Source organism: Colias croceus, chromosome 6 (genome assembly GCF_905220415.1).
Source record: "Colias croceus chromosome 6, ilColCroc2.1".
Taxonomy (NCBI): Eukaryota; Metazoa; Arthropoda; class Insecta; order Lepidoptera; family Pieridae; genus Colias; species Colias croceus.
Genome location: NC_059542.1, coordinates 7,168,998 through 7,187,873, shown reverse-complemented (window position 1 = coordinate 7,187,873; position 18,876 = coordinate 7,168,998). Strand labels below are relative to the sequence as shown.

General features: G+C 32.4%; 1 protein-coding gene across 1 annotated transcript; it reads right to left on the bottom strand.

Annotated features, from left to right (window-relative positions):
- Positions 1–1,481: 1,481 nt before the first annotated feature.
- Positions 1,482–17,951, bottom strand: LOC123692632 (E3 ubiquitin-protein ligase MARCHF8-like). The gene is made up of 7 exons (XM_045637394.1): positions 17,482–17,951; positions 14,962–15,083; positions 11,060–11,204; positions 10,522–10,642; positions 7,177–7,350; positions 4,221–4,347; positions 1,482–3,845 (listed from the first exon to the last, which is right to left on the bottom strand). Exons 1-7 carry the CDS (start codon positions 17,681–17,683, stop codon positions 3,660–3,662), a joined length of 1,077 nt encoding a protein of 358 aa, XP_045493350.1. The 5' UTR covers positions 17,684–17,951; the 3' UTR covers positions 1,482–3,659.
- Between the last annotated feature and the right edge of the window lie 925 nt (positions 17,952–18,876).

Genomic DNA, 18,876 nt, shown 5'->3' with positions numbered 1-18,876 from the left:
TCAACCCTCGAAAATTAAGTAGAACAAATTTTACGTAGCTAAGTACTCGCGACGCCAATACAATTTGTTATAAGCAAAACATTCACAACGCTCCATAAGAAACAAATTAATGACAAGACCCAGACATACATAAAAAAATGGGGCACATGCTTATCATTACCAAAGTATATTACACAAATTATTTACATGCACTAAATCCTATGTCTATATGTAAATATGATAGTTCACTGTATTAAAAAAGATGAAAAATGGCACATCAATAAAAAACACATTTTATTTAGTTGCTAAGTTGTAAAATTTCAAGGAATAATGATAGCTGTTATACCTACACAAAACAAACAAACACATAGAAGAATAAAAATTGCAAAAATAATTTTTAAACCATCATTACCAAGCAATTTTTGTAAGTTACCTGATTATTGTCCACTGTCTAAATTATCACACTCATTTTTTAATTATGTTTTATTATTATTATATGCCAATTACCTTTTACAAAAAATCCTTTACTGAATAATTACAAATATACTTGAAAATTGAAGATATGTACTCATTTCCATACCTTGAGATACTTAGGAAAAAGGAGCATTTATATAGTATTTTTTATTTGCCGTAAATTATATATCAGAAAATACATATTATCATCTACACTAATATTATAAAGAGGAAAACTTTGTTTGTTTGATTGATTGTAATGAATAGGCTCATAAACTACTGGATCGATTTTAAAAATTCTTTCACCAGTCGAAATCTATATTATCCACGAGTAATATAGGCTAGGTTTTATCCAGGAAATCCCACGGGAACGAGAACTATGCGGGTTTTTATTTGAAAACGCGGGCGAAGCCGCAGGCGGAAAGCTTACATAATAATAATAAACATAATTAATACTCCATACTGCTTTAGGTAATGATGGTTGCAAAAACCTATCAGAATAAACTTCATTATTCAAAACAGCTAAATCAAAAAACCTGGCGTGATTGTTACATAATATTTAGAGTACAATCAGTCATTATATTGCACAAAACTTTTGTTTAGGACACATGATTTCGATGGTGTGCTAATAAGCATTAATAATTAAAGTTAGCCATGGACAAACTTTTTTTTATGAAAAATCACTTTTTAGTTTAATAATAATCTCTGTATAGCAACGAAGCACGGATCCAGGTGGTGGTCATGGGGGGTCATGATTCCTCCCTGGGCTAGGTCCACAACCTACGTGGACCACTTATTTAATATTAATTTTTTAAATTAACAAAGTAATATTGTTCAACATGATGTTTTTATTAACTTTTGAAACATAAAAGTAATACAGAACAATGAAATCAATTACAAACGGAAGAGACTATAACAAAAATTAGAAGATAAGTTATGTCAATCTGGGGTCGGGAATTCAGACAGGTTTTCTCGATTTTCTAAAAAAACTCTAACTGCGGAATAAAGTTTAATGTAAAATTGTAGGTAGTTAAAATATTTTTTATATATAACTTTTGCTGTTACACTTTTCTCACAAAATCTCAAATATCGATATAAAACAGCAATTTATTTTAATGGAACAAGGCTAAAATTTCGATATCAGGCTAATAAATGGTAAATAACAATAGAAAATACTGTAAAATTAGGACAAAAGACGGCCAAGTGCGAGTCGGCCTCGCTAGGGCTACGAATAAACCTAATTTTGTTATTATGTTGTATCTTTAAATTTTGCTTTTAGCAATTTTTTCTTTATCTAGATAGAAGATGTTGCTTTTAATAAAATTTTAAGACTCTGTGTTCACGGGAAGTACCTTGTAGGTTTTGATTCCCTTGCAATTAATTGCGAGTTTCAGGATATGCGGTTTTAATTGCTATTTCTTCTCATTTCGTTGACATAGAAGTTGAATTAAATTACAGCTTAAAGTTATTGTAACATTTTAAGAAGAAGCAAACAAACTGTTCACTGTTCAGCTTTCAGATAGATTATAGTCTATGGTTCCTTGTGTTGTGTTCCTTGTTTATGTTCATTGATGTTGTGAAAAAATCAAACTTATAAGCCAAAAGATACAGCCGTTTATGCTGCAAATTATCGCAAATTTCGACATTTGCAAATGTCGTCAGGAATCAAAACCTACAGGGTATTTCCCGTGAACACAGAATCTTGAATTTTTTTGAATAATTTAGGAAGTTACGTCTTTTAGTAAAAATAAAAAAATAATTGCAAAAAGCATAAAATATTAATTTGTTAAAACATATAAAAAATGTTTGTACGGAACTCTTGGTGCAGCCAACTCTTGATCGGCTTTTTTTTTGAAATCGAAGTTTCTTAATTTATCAAAATAAGTATTATAGCTTTTGTAATTCAACCACGACTATGTGACCACCCCCTGGCACTAATGCTGGATCCGTCCTTGATAGGAACACAAAAATTTAAACAACTTATTATATGCATAACTTGTGAATGATTTACAATAAACTGCTCTCATATTCTAGTGCTTGGCAAATACAAAGCGAATGACAATAAATTACACTATAGTCATTCTAGAACACAAATTTGACCACTTTTGACACTTTTACTGGACGATAGATGTAACCTTTTGGACTGAAGTTAACAAAACATACTTTTCATTACAATACTGTATCCATACAGTCCGATCACTCTTTGGTTGTAGTTCATACACAGTCTTCATACACAGTTAAACTATATTTATGTGTGGAGTATAATTCGCATGACTGTTTCAAGATATCTCACCATCATAATTAATAAAGTGGAGATAACTGCAAAACTCCACGGCCAAAACCCTCCCAATACTATTTTTCCTTTCTCTGTTTTTAATTTGTAAAAATTATGGTACCTTCATTCTCACAGTTCTTACATTATGCCTCATTATTTCACTTCCAGTCTATTCAGAGATCACTGTACCAATAGGATATACATTCAGACCAAGTCTAGGAGTAATAGCTTCATTCCTTCATTAAAATTACCATTCCCTCAACTACAGTTGCTAGCCTTCAGTCACTTGAGTGTGTGCTATTTTGGATAGTTCACATTTCTGACACATTATCTCAATGTATTCTACAATAACACATAGTTCACTATAATTCTGACCAACCATGTTTACTATAGGTACTTGATTCTAGTGGTTATTTCAGCTAGTTCACTCTAGTCTATCTATACACCATATTTCACATTATAGAAACAGTTCAAAACTTAATGGTTGGTATGATTTGTATACTCAATAACCTACTGTCTATTTTATAATGTGGTTAAAAGTCGGCTTCTATGTCTGATGTTTGATTCACACTATGTATTAAAAGCTTAATCCAATATTCAACAGTCACTATGGGTGGTTTTAGAGGACACAGTTCACTCCTTTTCGATTACTACAGGTAGTTGACACAATTCAACATAAACATCATACTGGTCACTATGGTTAATACTGGACATCCACAGGATATTAATAACTATGGCTGGTACACTATTTATCACACTCCGTATATTGGTCACTACATCTGGTTCACACTATGTAGCGCACTCTATTCACCACAACGGCCTCTTGGTCGGTTCACACTATGTAGCGCACTGTACACGTCGGTCACTCCGGTTCACAGTGGTTCGGTCACCCGGTCTCCGTGGCTCGCTAGTACACGTTGTCGTCCAGGTAGAGGGTGAGCGCGGGGCGGGCTCAGGAGGGCGGGCGCGGCGGCGGCGCGGGCAGCAGGCTCTCGCGGCGCGCGGGCAGCAGGCTCTCCCGGCTCGCGCGCAGGTTGGGCAGCGAGCGGGCCGCGCGAGCCTCGCGCCGCGCGTCCAGCGCCAGCAGCGAGCGGATGTCCGCCTCCAGCGGGTCCACCGTTATGTGGTACACGCCCGCCTAAGGACAACCCACACAATGTTACACTCCCATAATGCACACATTTGATTAGCTAAAATAACATGCATAAGTTTGTTAAAATATAGCCGAATCTTTCTACGGGATGACTGACATGTAAGACAGAAATCAAAACAGAACAGCGGAAGAATAAAAAAAATGATAACTAGCGCATTTAATAGTATAGTGGATATTTAAAATACATAGACAGAGATACTATAAACAATAACGGAATTTTGATAAATTAGCATCAAATTTTCATACGACTTGAGGGGAAGGAAATTTTTGTATTCTACCCATTTGGACAGTCAACAAAACACACATTACTAACAAACTAAAACAAAGTAAAAGCACGCAACTCACACACTAACCCCCTACCTCAGTGGGCGCGTCGTCCGCGGCGGGCTGCGCGAGCCGCGTGTCCGAGTAGCGGCGCGTCTCCTCGTGCGGCTCCACGCGCAGCCGCTCCTCGTTCAGAGCTGATAGCCGCCTGTGCGGGTTGCCTCTGGAAAACAGATATAGTTATTTATTTTACAATTTAATGTAGGTAACACCAAATTAATAATGACAATCGTTTAGTTCCTTTAGTAATTAATAAAATTAATATGTAAGTTAGAGATAGACAAAACATTTGAAACGGACATTGGTAACTTTTTTGAAGAAAACTGCAAGTTTTTGAAGAGATTCCTAACATGATCACGAAAATTGCGGCGATGGAGAAGAATTAATTTGACACATGAAGAGCAGGAGTGCAGAATGCCAATATTTTCTTATCTTTGTCTACACAAGTAAAGCCGCGAACAGAAACTAGTTAAAAAAATAGCATATTGAACTTGTAAATAAACATGCTTATCATAATATAATACAACACTTATAAATAGCATACAATGAGTCAGCGTACACATGGTAAACAGTAAACACTATAATCATTACTTTACAAAATATACAGGTTAGCAAGTTACCCGGTACGACCTTGATGGTTAGTAATTAAACCAATGATTAAAATTTAAATTTCCTAAAAAGGTCTTATCACATGATTAATGAACTACCTTGTAGTATTATTGGTAATGAATATTTAAGATTATTAACCATTATTAAAAAAAAACCTTTCTGGCGAAGTCGTGCCACGCATAGAAAGTTTGTGAGGATGTATGAAAGTATATCTGTTTGTTCGTCTTTCGCGGGAAAATCAGTGAACGGTTTTTAAAAATACTTGGCAGTGATTTATTTATTCTTTATTGTACATATAATTGTAACAAGACGGAAATAAAACTAGACAATAATTTGATACAATAATATATTCTAGGAGGTAGCAACGTTGACAAGTGAGCATTTTAGTATAGTTGGTTCTTTGATATGCTGTTCCTCTTGCTATTTCGGTTACAGTCCGGGCTGTCTGGCTGGCCGCAGTGGTTGCGTTTATTAGTGCGCATCTTATCTGCACAGGAAAATATCCTTAATTTAAAGTCATTTTTTAACGCGTAATTTTTAATCTTTTGCCTTTAGATAGATCCATTAGACATACATTTTTTATTGCAAGACGTTTTTTTCGTTGTTAAATAGGTGCCAGACGCAATTTTTATTTCAAAATAATTAAAATATCATCAAAATAAGTGAAATTCCATCAACATGAGTCCCAGTGAAGGATAAGTAATCACTGTGTTGCTTATACTATATATAATATTCATTTTACTATTTACAGTTTTTTTTGCAACAATCTACCACATCGCCTCCTTTTTCCCAACGAACCTCAAATAGGACGTTAATGTAAACTTGATAAAAACCAAATTTCATCAAGAAATTAAAGACTTTTTAACGGATTTTAAACGCGATTTATTCATTGTATTATTTTCCCAAGTCTTTAATTTCAAAATGTATAATACTCGCGTAAAATCAAACACTAGAAAATACAAATATCATCAAATTCATATTTATACCCAAAAGTGTAATAAATATGAAACCATCTATTAAAAATATTAGTTTACTAATTATTCAATATAAGTATTAAAAAAGGATAATATAATATAAATAATAAAGTTATTACTTACCTTTTAAGCGGACTCATGTTGATGTAATTTCACTTATTTCGATGACATTTTAGTTATTTTGAAATAAAAATTGCGTATGGCACCTATTTTACAACGAAAAAAACGTCTTGCAATAAAAAAATTATGTCTGATGGATCTATCTAAAGGCAAAAGATTAAAAATTACGCGTAAAAAAAAAGACTTTAAATTAAGGATATTTTCCTGTGCAGATAAGATGCGCACTAATAAACGCAACCACTGCGGCCAGCCAGACAGCCCGGACTCTAACCGAAATAGCAAGAGAAACAGTATATCAAAAACCCAACTATACTAAAATGACTTTTTTTTAAACGTTGCTAGCTCCCGTACTAATAACACACGGCACATACGTACGTATAGTCAGCCTCATTGCTCATAAACAATTTCTCCCTTGCAACCCTGATATAGATTTTGTACCAAAATAACACATGAGCTAAAGAAATTAGGGATGTAACGATACCGATACCGATACCGATATATCGGCCGATATATCGGCAAGCTGATATATCGGTATCGCCGATAATAAAACAACCGATACCGATACCAAACAATTCAAAAAACCGTGCCCAATGAACGATGCGGGAGGCCGCCCGCGCGTGCGCACTTTGTTTTCTGAAAAAACTACCAATAGTAAACTTTTATTAGGTACTGATTGTATGTGTATTACTTAAAGTTTAACTGACTTTGTAAAATAATAATACAAAAATTAATGGTTTTGTTGTTTTATGATTTGGCATTTTTATTTAAAAGAATACGATTAACAGTTGAGTCTCTATTAAATGTTGGTAACTTTTTATGAATAATTCACTATTTTTTTTTCTACCAAGCCATCGATATCGGTATCGGTATCGGTATCGCCGATACATTACTACAAATATCGGTATCGGTATCGTATCGGCAAAATCATGTATCGTTACATCCCTAAAAGAAATACACTTGTTTTTGTCATTGAGATAATAGTACTACGTATGGAGGAGACACCACGAACAAAATCTGTGCGCCATTTTTTGCTCTAAGTTTAAAAATTATTATCTAGTTAGGTACTTACCGATGAAAGTTATTCCTTTGCACTTTTCCGTATTATTTGTGCAATATCGTAATACACACGAAGGCATATTTGATGCGTTTCACTTTAAAACAAATAAAAATTGAGCGTGCAGTTACGCCATATGGCGTATGTTGAGCGGAACATAAGTGATGTAGGCGGTGTCGTCTCCATATGTATATCTCAATGGTTTTTGTCCTCGGGTTCGAGCCCAAACAGTTACCTATAAGTCTCAAATCCACCGCTCTCGTCCTCCTCGTGGTACGCGACGGGCGGCGGTAGCGGCTCGATGTTGGCCACCACTTGCCCGCGCGCGCTGCGCTCGCGGCGCTTGCTGCGCAGCGGCGGCGACGCGGCGATCGGCAGCTTCTCCGGCGCGTTTTGGATTAGCAGTATACTGGAATGTGGGAAACTATTTATTGACAATACATAATATAACGATTCTGGTGGTTCTTCATCTTAGATTGAGTTTTAGTTAAATAATGATAAAAGTTCAAAGCATCTTGTGGCCGTATACACAAACGACTTTTCGAGTGGTAATTCGAATCGCGTTAAATTAAAAACGGAGAAATTTTAACCAGAGCACTTGTTCCATTTGTAAAATGGTAATAACGTGCTATTCGTTGTTATAAAATTCAAATTATATATTAGAATACGATATATTAAGACGATTTGTTCTCTCCAAGATGCAATGTAAATAAAATAGACAGGCAATGTAAATAAATCTTATCTAAGAAGATACTTCTCATAATTTTTTTTTAAGTATGTAAAATAGAATCAGCTTTAAACTTTAAATGTTTTTTGTCTTTGACACATAGGCCATAAAATTAATTAACAATTATAAATAAGTATGTTTATAAGTGCATGCAATTCCAAATATGTCCATATGTCTATGTCGTAAAATTCAGATTAGAGCTCGTTTTTTCAAACAAACGAGGAAAATCTTTAGCATTGATAGCACTTTGTGAATAAGGTCCCTCTACAATGTTATTTATTCGCCAAAACAACCTTAACGTACTTTACACAACTTTAACATAATATTTATACATGGAACCCACACTGTGTATGTACGTCAACATTGACGGGATAAATTTATTAGTCTTTCTTAAAATCTATATAGTTTTAATGTTTTGTGTGCTTATTTAAATTAAAAAGATGTTGTATTAAAGAAAATATTTAATCTATGGTTACTATTTCTTTGCACTAATGGAGAAAGCACTCCAGATTTTCTATATACCTATGTATGCTAATTTATAGATAATGATCATATGAAAACCACATTTATTTATATAAATATTAAATATTCCATATTATCTTCGTATCGCTAACTTCACAAGAACCAAATTCCAGCTGGTAAGAATAAAACTATATTCAAATATTTTGTAATAACTTTTAAAATAAATAAACAACCCTGGATTATGGATAGCAACAAAAACTTTTAGTTATGTACCTATAGAAATGAAGGCAGAGTTTTCAAAACAACATTTAATTTAATTAAAGAGATTTCTGTCATGATGTAACATCTGTGAATTGATGAATCAATAATTTATCGATTAGTTGTAATTAAATGTTGAAACGAATTTTGATCACGTACCTACTCGTGTACAATTTCGTGTCTGTATATTATACGTGCTTGGAGAATAGATATAAACAAAAACATCTCATAACTACGAAATTTGATATTTTACGTCGAATTATTTTTTCCCAATCTAATTTTATAGTGAACTAGTGGTCCGCCCCGGCTTCGCCCGTGGTACATATTTCGCAATAAAAGATAACCTATGTCCTTTCTCGGGTATCAAAATATCTCCATACCAAATTTCATACAAATTGCTTCAGTAGTTTAGGCGTAATTGAGTAACAGACAGACAGACAGACAGAGTTACTTTCGCATTTATAATATTAGTATGGATGACACAGATTATATAACGAATATATTTTTATGCAAAAAAAATATAAAATAACTAGGTACCGCATTATCATATTTTTAAAATAAATTATAACAATAAAGACTTAAAAGTCAAATTCATTTGAACAGACAATTTTTCGATTTATCAAACAATAATCATGTTTTTGAATAACCGGTTCAGTCTATTAATTATTTATGAACTAGTTGTCGAAATGGGAGAATAAGAAAAATATTTTGTGCAAATTGCTGGATTGCCTTTACAAAATGCAGATACCAATAAAATTCCAAACCCATTGTAATCGACATTCGGATTGCTTTCTTTCATTTCGTTAAATTATATATAGAAAAAAATTAATATCCGATTGAGATTTTAAGACATATGACCACACGGAGATAATTATGTTATGACACACCAATTATATTTATGTAGGTACGGAAATTCGTTATTGCATTTCAATGCAAATATTGTAAGCAACGTAGGTATATTATTATTATTATTTTGACGACCTATTGTATGCAAAAACAACATATTTCTATTTAATCGGTATGCTTCTAGTATTTAACTCGAAGACTTAGGTATGTATTACGTAAATTTTACGTCGGATCGTAAATATGTACCTATAAATATAATTCGATGGATTCGTAAACATGATTCAACGTAACTTCGCTTTCTAATTTCATATTATCAAACTCGTGATTAGGTACCATCTTCTAATCTTGCAAAATGCAAGGTATTTTAATAATTTGGTATCCATTCTCATAAAATTTATGTTTATGCCTAGGTACTTGACATTTTAGCGATTCGAATTATGTTACTATGCAAAATTCCCTATACGTTTTATATGTTTCAATTATGCCTATAATAATCTAGTCTAGATGACTACATAATCCAGAAGATAACTAAAAATATAGGTAAGTACTTATGAGCTATTTGTAAATTTTAAGATAATAATCGTTAGAAAATTCACTACTTTTATGATTTAGATGCACTTATTTTGTTTTAAGTTATTAAGTACCTATTAATATTTTTATAAAATGTAAGAATAGTTTCAATGTCAATACAATATTTTATGGTATAAAACGACCAAAAAAAATAAAAATTTAACATGTCGATTTTACGCAATAATCATATTTGTTATAAAAGTGAATTTCCTGTTGAGAAAAACAAAAACAAAATTGTTTTTAAATAAAAAATTTCCTACGCGAAAATATTTATATTTTGTAGCATAAGAAAATACACATACAGACAAACCGGACTCACATCGAAAGCCAATCTGGTAGCATTGCAAATCATCTGTTGCAATATTCTAGAATACAAGAGATTGGGAATAATTTGCGTCGCAGAAACCTTGATCTTACAAAATTCACGTGTATTATTCGAGTGACCTTTACTTGTTGTGTGAAATCGTTTATTGTACGAGAAAAGTATTTATATCGTATAAAAATATTATAATATACTGCAATGAGTATAAAACTCATTTTTCGCAATCGATTAAATAAATGGTTATGAAGTGTGACTCTAAAAAAGTAACAAGATTAGAATGTTAATTATAGTTAATGATAATGTTTTTATAGCACTTACTTGGAAACCGTGTGCGTACATATATGGCACAGTTTAAATGGAATGAATAAAGCTATTAAAATTTCCTCGTCGCTTACCGATTGTGCGCCCGCCATCGATTGCAAAGGTGTAAATATTGTCGACACTGAATGTACATGAACACAGCGCCGCCGGTGAACCCCACTGCGACCACCACTAATTTCGTCCAAAACGGCCACGCTGAAATAGTCAAATTACATTAGAATGTTACAAATTATTCAATGCTATGCAGTATGCCGATATTAACATGCAATTACACCGAAACAAACTGACTCTGCTACTGGAAATGAATCATCGAAATTCCTCTGTTATCTTCAAACAAAACATAGGTGTATTATAGTATTAAGACAAACATTCATACACATATTTTTAGCTCTCATATCAAACATTTCAATCATTAATTAACTTGTTTTTATTTTATTATTACGTTCGATTAATAATATGGATACGGCGTTGTCGTCAGACAGCTTTTTTTGGTATAGTTCCTAGATTTGCTTAAATGAATTGAATAATGTTGAGCGGTGTTATTTAAATGGATCGTGTATAGCAATGCGATCGGGTAATGTGTTTAACACATACGTATATGGAGTGAATTACCAATCTGTCCCTTGTTGACCTCCTCGACGGCTCGCTCGATGAGTACGAAGAGCGACCACATGACGCAGAGCGCGGCCACGCAGTGAAACAGCACGGCGCAGCACAGCCGCCGCCTCTCGACACCGGACATCTCCAATAACCGCCACTGAAACAAAAGCATTTGTTAACAAAATCATTATCTTCATACTAATCTATCCTCGTTCTCAATTCCTAGAATAGTTATTATAAACCGATTTGATCCGGTATCCCATTAATTTGGTTACAGATCAAAACCTAATTATGTTGACCCATAACAAACACCATTACATCTTTGGACTTGTGTACACTGCAGGTTATCTGAAGACTGTTGTTCCCCTAATCAAATTTTAACCACTTTTGTACATAACTAGCCGTGCTTAACCCATTGAGCCTCGAGTGGCCCGATCGGTCCACGACACATTAGATTTTCTATTGTGTCTTTGGTTCCGGGGGCTGAGTTATTAAACAGATGGTTTTCTTTCAAGCCGTGGTTTTCCTGTGAAAGAGTAATCTGAGGATATCAAACAAAAATATTATTATTTAATATTATTTTTCTATTATAATATATTGTATATATTATGTTAGGTTATTTTATAGTATAGTTTTTATACATATATGTATAGTTATGTATGTGCATATAATTTTCATTTAGTGTATAACTCTTTTTTATTCTTTTTTTTATGGTTTTCCAATTTCAGCTCAATTAAAAAATTGTTATTAAATATTTCGCTTTTTTTTGCCGCTTGGTTGCCTGGCAGAGATCACTGCTTAGTGATAAGGCCGCCAATTGTAATACGTCCTTCTCGTTCCATATATCTCCTTTTTATTGTTTTTTGTTATATAATGGTTGTATTACAATAAAGTGTGATAAATAAATAAAAATATAAAATTGTCTTAGCCATTTCGTCCTACGTATGAAACCTTTACACATTACTCACTAAAATTATTGAAATAAACTAAATATTGAAGAAGTAGGCTAGGTAATAGCTAATAGGGCAATATATAAAGAATTTAGATTGGATGGTAATGTTATTGTACACTTAACCTAAACTCCTTCTAATACTGCTTGAATTTACATAAGTGCAAAAATATTACTCAAATCCTATTAAACATGATAAGTATTTTTCTAAATTGGCGCCCAAGACTATTTTAAATTATCAAATAGATTTCTTTATTTATAAATATAGATATTTCTATAATTTAGCTGAAATATTTCTAAGAGAGCATTGGTATTAGATCAGTAAATTTAAAAGATAATAAATTGTGATACATATTTATTTATTTATTTATTTATTTACTCTTTATTGTACAACATATTAAAATAAGAGTACATAAAAAACAACCATTTAAGATGTACAAATGGCGGCCTTATGGCTCAAAGCCATCTCTGCCAGGCAACCTTCAGGCAAAGGACAAATTATAACTTAAGGTAGCCAATAAGCAATAATAACTTATAAAAAAAAAAAATAAAAAAAAAACTGAATTAAAACAAAGCATAATACATAACACACTATATGTATATAACTACAATATAATATATACATATACAGTATAAACCTACATAAACATACTAAACATATATATTATACTAAATATATTATTCATACATACTTATTGAATATATTATATACATAAACATAATATACATAGACAGTACTTATATAGATGGATAGTAGTCTTTCAGCATCTTTTTAAACGATCGTAACGTCTGGGCGCATCGAATCGTTTCCGGAAGGGCATTCCATAAACGGATTGCCGATACCGTAAACGATGTACCGTATAATTTAGTACCATGCACAGGGAAACGAAGAAGAAAGTTATTAGAGGATCGGAGTGTATAGGAGTCGGAAGCAAGATAGTGGAAATTGGATTTCAGGTAGCTAGGAGTACAGGGATTAAAAAGGATGGAATAGAGGAGATGGAGAGTGTGAGCATTCCGACGCAGACGGATAGGTAACCACTTGAGTTTCTTGCGAAACTCAGACACATGGTCAAATTTGCGAAGACCAAATATAAACCTGATGCAGAAGTTTTGCAATCGCTCAAGTTTATTGAGCTGATCTTCGCTAAGGTTCGTGTAACAAGAGTCCGCGTAGTCTAAGAGGGGAAGGAGAAGGGATTGAGCTAGCATAACTTTGGTGGGTATAGGCAAGAAATGACTTAACCGCTTTAAAGAGCTAGCTGCTCCAAATATTCTTTTGCTGACAGTTTTAACTTGTGGCACCCAGGAAAGAACCTCATCGAAAGTTATACCAAGATTTTTTACATTCGAACTATAAGGTATGACAATTCCATCCAATTGCACGGGGGGTAAATCGGCGCAGTTAATTTTTGAGCGAAGATGTGGGCTTCCAATTATACTAACTTGGCTTTTATTAGGGTTGATCTGTAGGCCAAAAAGCGTACTCCAATTACTTATGGAAGCTAAATCATCGTTTGTCACTCTTATAGCCTCCGGTAGACACCCTGCATCAGAGTGGGTGTAAATCTGAAGATCATCTGCATACATATGGTAGAGAGACGTTATATGAGGAGTCAAGGAGTTTATAAAAATGGCAAAGAGAAGTGGAGACAACACGCCACCCTGAGGTACTCCAGCAACAATATTACACCACGATGAAAATTGATCATCATACATAATACGCTGCCGTCGACCAGTCAGGTAACTACGAAACCAATCAATTGCCGCAGGAGAGATATTAATAGACTTTAGCAGACTCAGCAGGATTTCAAAGTCAACGGAGTTAAAGGCATGACTAAAGTCCAACAAAGTTAATACAGTGAGCTGCTGCTTGTCCATACTTAAGCGAATATCGTCGGCGACTTTGACTAAGGCAGTTACCGTGCTATGACCAGGACGGAAGCCGGATTGGTAAGGGCTAAGGATATTGTTACTGTACAAGAACTGGCTTAATTGTTTATGAATTAAGCGTTCCAGTACTTTGGATAGAAAGGGTAGGATGGAAATGGGACGATACTCATGGAAGGATGTTGGATTATTCTTTTTAGGTAAAGGGATAACATGAGCATCTTTCCAAATGGTAGGGAAGCTGTGGGATGAAATTGAAAAGTTCAGGATGTGAGTAATGATTGGAACGATGATATCAAGGATAGGAATGATCATATTACGGCAAATGGAGTCGGTGCCAACGGCCTTCGAAGATATAGACAAGATAGTCTTCTTAACATCAGCTGCGGCGAATTGAGTGAAAGTAAACGGGGGATAGTTAGGAGTTGGAAGACTACTTACTTAAATTCAAACATATAATTCCCTAATGACTAACATCAATGCAGAAATAAAATGAGAGTATGTCTTTTTCTGACTGAAAATATACTATTTAGAGAAAAGTTTGTGTTTATAATTATTGTGCTCGTAGATAAATACCAGCAGCATCACATAAATAATTACTACAACAAATTTCAATAGGCATTCATAAAGACATCTAGAGCATCAAACTTAAAAGACAGCAGGTTCAAGCTCTCTATCTACACTATAATAATATTATAAAGAGGAAAACTTTGTTTGTTTGTTTGATTGTAATGAATAGGCTCATAAACTAATGGACCGATTTAAAAAATTCTTTCACCGTTCGAAAGCTACATTATCCACGAGTAACATAGGCTAGGTTTTATCCCGGAAATCCCACGGGAACGGGAACTATGCGGGTTTTTCTTTGAAAACGCGGGCGAAGCCGCAGGCGGAAAGCTAGTATATTATGAAATTATTATCCCATATAGTGATAAAATAATTGTTTCAACATCAAACATTCAACAGTGCCAGTGATATTGTCATATTGTGTTGGATACATCGAAATCATAATATAAATATACATAGCTTGAAACAGTATTTATTTTTATAATTATATTATTATTTTAATACCCACCTCACTGAATGGCTTTATTTTTGTGTGCATAATAAAGTTGAATTTACACAATTCACATGATCTTGTCTCTGAGGCTGTCAGCCATTGTTGTAAACAGCTTTGATGAACATATTTCAAGCTGCCTGCAAAAGAAAAACTCATGTAATTTTACTCAATAAAGTAAATATGTAGTACAAAGGCTTTAAATATAAGGGGTGTAAAAATTATTACAGATTCCTATCTATACTTTCAATCATGTGAACATTATGTTATCATGTGGCAGCTGCACCCCATAATATAATTGATAACAATCAGTTTAGTCATTTCACAATGAAAAGATTAAAGTTCATTTGTAGAGACGCCAGCAACATCTTATTTAATAATACCTACAAGAAAATTTCATAAAGACATCATGAGCATGAAACATGTAAGACAGCCAGGTAAAAATTTAATTTAGACTTTGTCCTTTTTGCTATTGTTTGAAAGAAATCCATTTAAAATTGTACAAAAAATATTTAGTACTATTGTTTTAAACTATCTTCAACACTAAATTAAGTAAATAATTAACAAATAATTTATTCAACTTACAATGATAAAAAATGTCTTAGTTCACAAAAATTATAACATAAAAGCTGTTACCTATTAAGAAAAATATAATATACTAACGCAACTCAAACTCAAACATTTATTTATTCAATTAGACTTCTTTTAGCATTTCTTTTAGAAGCAATTTCGAATCGTCATTACATATTTATAACTTATTTTACCAACTAAAATTATAGGCTTAATTTATTACTGGTCGATTAAGGAAAGCTGGCATGTTCACAGTACTCACACTTATACAATTTTCTATACAGTATGTTCAAAAATAAATGCGATTCTAGTGTAGACTTGAATTGTAAAATGGGTGCGTTGTAGATAATAATATGAAATCTCTAATAACTTATATGTAAAATTACAATTTAAAAGTAACTCAATCGATGAACTTAATTATTTATTCTCATACCTAATCAATTTTATTGTAATATAGTATTGATAATCATTCAATTATCAAATAATAATTAAATTTAATGTCATAATATGCAAAATAACGATATAAACAATACAAATAACACATGCGCTCACTCCCAATACAATACAATCGAAACCGTAGCACGTAAGAGATAAGGCTACATTACAATAAAAGCTGTATTGCTATGTATAAAAATTTTAACTTACTGCGTTTACGTTTAGTTTACAAAACTTATTAAAATTGTTACATAATTTAATCTAGGTAAACTAAAAAAAAATTCTAATCCGCGTGCCGCGAAGAAGTTATCTCGTCGAATATAGTTAGTAGTATACCTAACGTCTTTGTTTAAATTACATCACCCTGTATTTATAAACAATTGCAAAATAAAAACAATAATTGTCCCCTTAACTCTCATAAGCTAATCTGCGTGCGAGAGAGATGGGCAGACTTTTCAAGATGCGTATGCAGTATGATGTCACGCCGCGCACGTCTTCAGACACTACACATGCGCAATGTGTGAATGTGTTTACGTTCCAGCTCTTCTTAATCGGCCTGTAGGTATCACTAATTATACTCAGAGCTACTTATTGTACAATACAGAGTTGTTACATTAACAATTCAAATATATTCATTTATTTATTAATGCTCAAGCACTCTATATTATATTATGATATTATTTTCCCTTATAGTGTAAAATAATTAATTTAACATCAAACATTCAACAGTGCCAGGGATACAAATAAAGCCTTAAAATTAAAAATATTGATAATTAGTTTAACAAGGATTTAATAAAATCCCACTAGAATTCAAAGTTGCTTTGCATATGCAGTGATTCTCATGCTGACTCAAGTACCTATTTGTTATGTAAATTAAGAAGCTGTATATGTGTTTCAGATGTATTACAATAATGTAAAATACATTGTCATTTCATTTTATATTATTGTTTTCTAAAATATCTTTCTACAACATTGAACATTTTTTCTAATAATTAGAAAAATTACTAATTACTAATTATTAATTTTGGAGCATGTAATTATTACATGCTCCAAACATATCAACAGTAATAATGATATAAGCACAAAATATAATATAATAAATAGCAACTGGTGGTTTTATATTATAGCTCCTAATTTTATTGTAATTTATGGAATCATCTTGATCTTATATACACTTATTTATTTAAATGGTATTTATATGGTATACTTTAAATTAAATAATAACAATGGTGTTTCCATTCTAGTAGACTTTACAGAAAAAAGAAACAGTACAGCAAGAAGTCAGTTAAAAACAAATAGGCCAGTAATAAGAAATCAAGGCTTTCTTTTTTTTTTTATTAACAGAAGACCAGATTATATTAACACAATAAAAATATACTGTAATTCTTTCACTTGATAAGACTTGCTTATGCACTACTTCAGTGTATTAAAATCATTAATTTCCAATATGCTATTATACAATTATGTAGGTATTTAAGTTTTATTTTTTAAGGACTTAAATGTTATATAGACTACATAAATATAGTAGCTTACCAGAACAATAGCATGGAGCTAGAAGAGGATTATGTATTTCACTTTCACAATGACAAATCCTGCAGATATCACCACTTGAATTACTACAAGATGTTTGACTACTACCAGACCCTGCACGAATTGTTTCTTTGCCACATCCACCACCCCATTCCCAACTCTCAATTTCTGATGAATTCTTTACGTTTATTTGTTGAAGGGGCATTATTGCACCTGATAATTCACTTTTACAGTTTTATATAACTACTCGATGCCATAAAATAATAATGCTTTACACATTCGACAAAGCAAATAATAGGATACATATCAGCTTTTCAATTAATAATAAATCAAGCAACTTCGCCTAAAAATATATGATGCACCCTCAAAAACATATCAACTATGGATGTGGTTACTTATAGAAATTACAAAGATATTTCAACTCAAAATAAAAAATGATAACGAAAACATGATCGTACTCGAGACTCAAATCTCAACTCAATATAAAAAGGTACTCTGTGAACTCAATTCTCAAATCTATGTGATGTCTTCAATTCATGGGCAACAGAGTTGCAGAGTATAAAAACGTAGATGACGGCCGTCTGACCATAAATATAATAGATTTTATTTACCTATAGTTCTGTGGACTTATTACTAAGTTATAATTTTATATATTTTATTATATACCTACTTATAAAAGTAAATAAGTAATAAATAATATCTATATTAATTACTAATCTAGCCTCTACAATTCAAAAGAAAGAAGTAATTACTTCCGATGGAATTCGAACCCCACCTTCTCGTTATATCATTATAATACAAATAATAAAAGGCGAATTTATTTATATGAAAAACATAGGTATACATAGTTTATATTTTGTGTAATTCAAAAATATTTTAAAATGTTTTTAAAATAATGTATACAATAATTGTGTATAAATTAAACCTACCAAAAGAATAACAAAATTGAAAACGCATTTAATTATGCATAATTTATTTACAATTAATAATTGTGTTGTTTTATAGTTGTAAATATGCGAAAAGAAATAAATTACCTATTAATACATATAAAAAATAAAAGATATACTTTAGGCTTACTTTATGTCATAGTGTGGTGAGGTGTGGATAGATGTAGCAAATAGGTAGGTTCTAAACTTTATGTAGGTACGCTTAAACGTGAAGTTTATGTGGGTCATATTGTGTACTAGCTTTCCACCCGCAGCTTCGACCGCGTTTTCTAAAAAAATCTGCATAGTTCCCGTTCCAGTGGGATTTCCAGGATAAAACCTATTATATATGTATTAATCTAAGTTACCCTTTAGATTATGTGTGCTAAATTTCATTTTTATTCAGTAGTATTTGCGTAAAAGAGTTATTTACGATTTTAACCCTTATTAAAACGCTGGGAGCTATACTTCC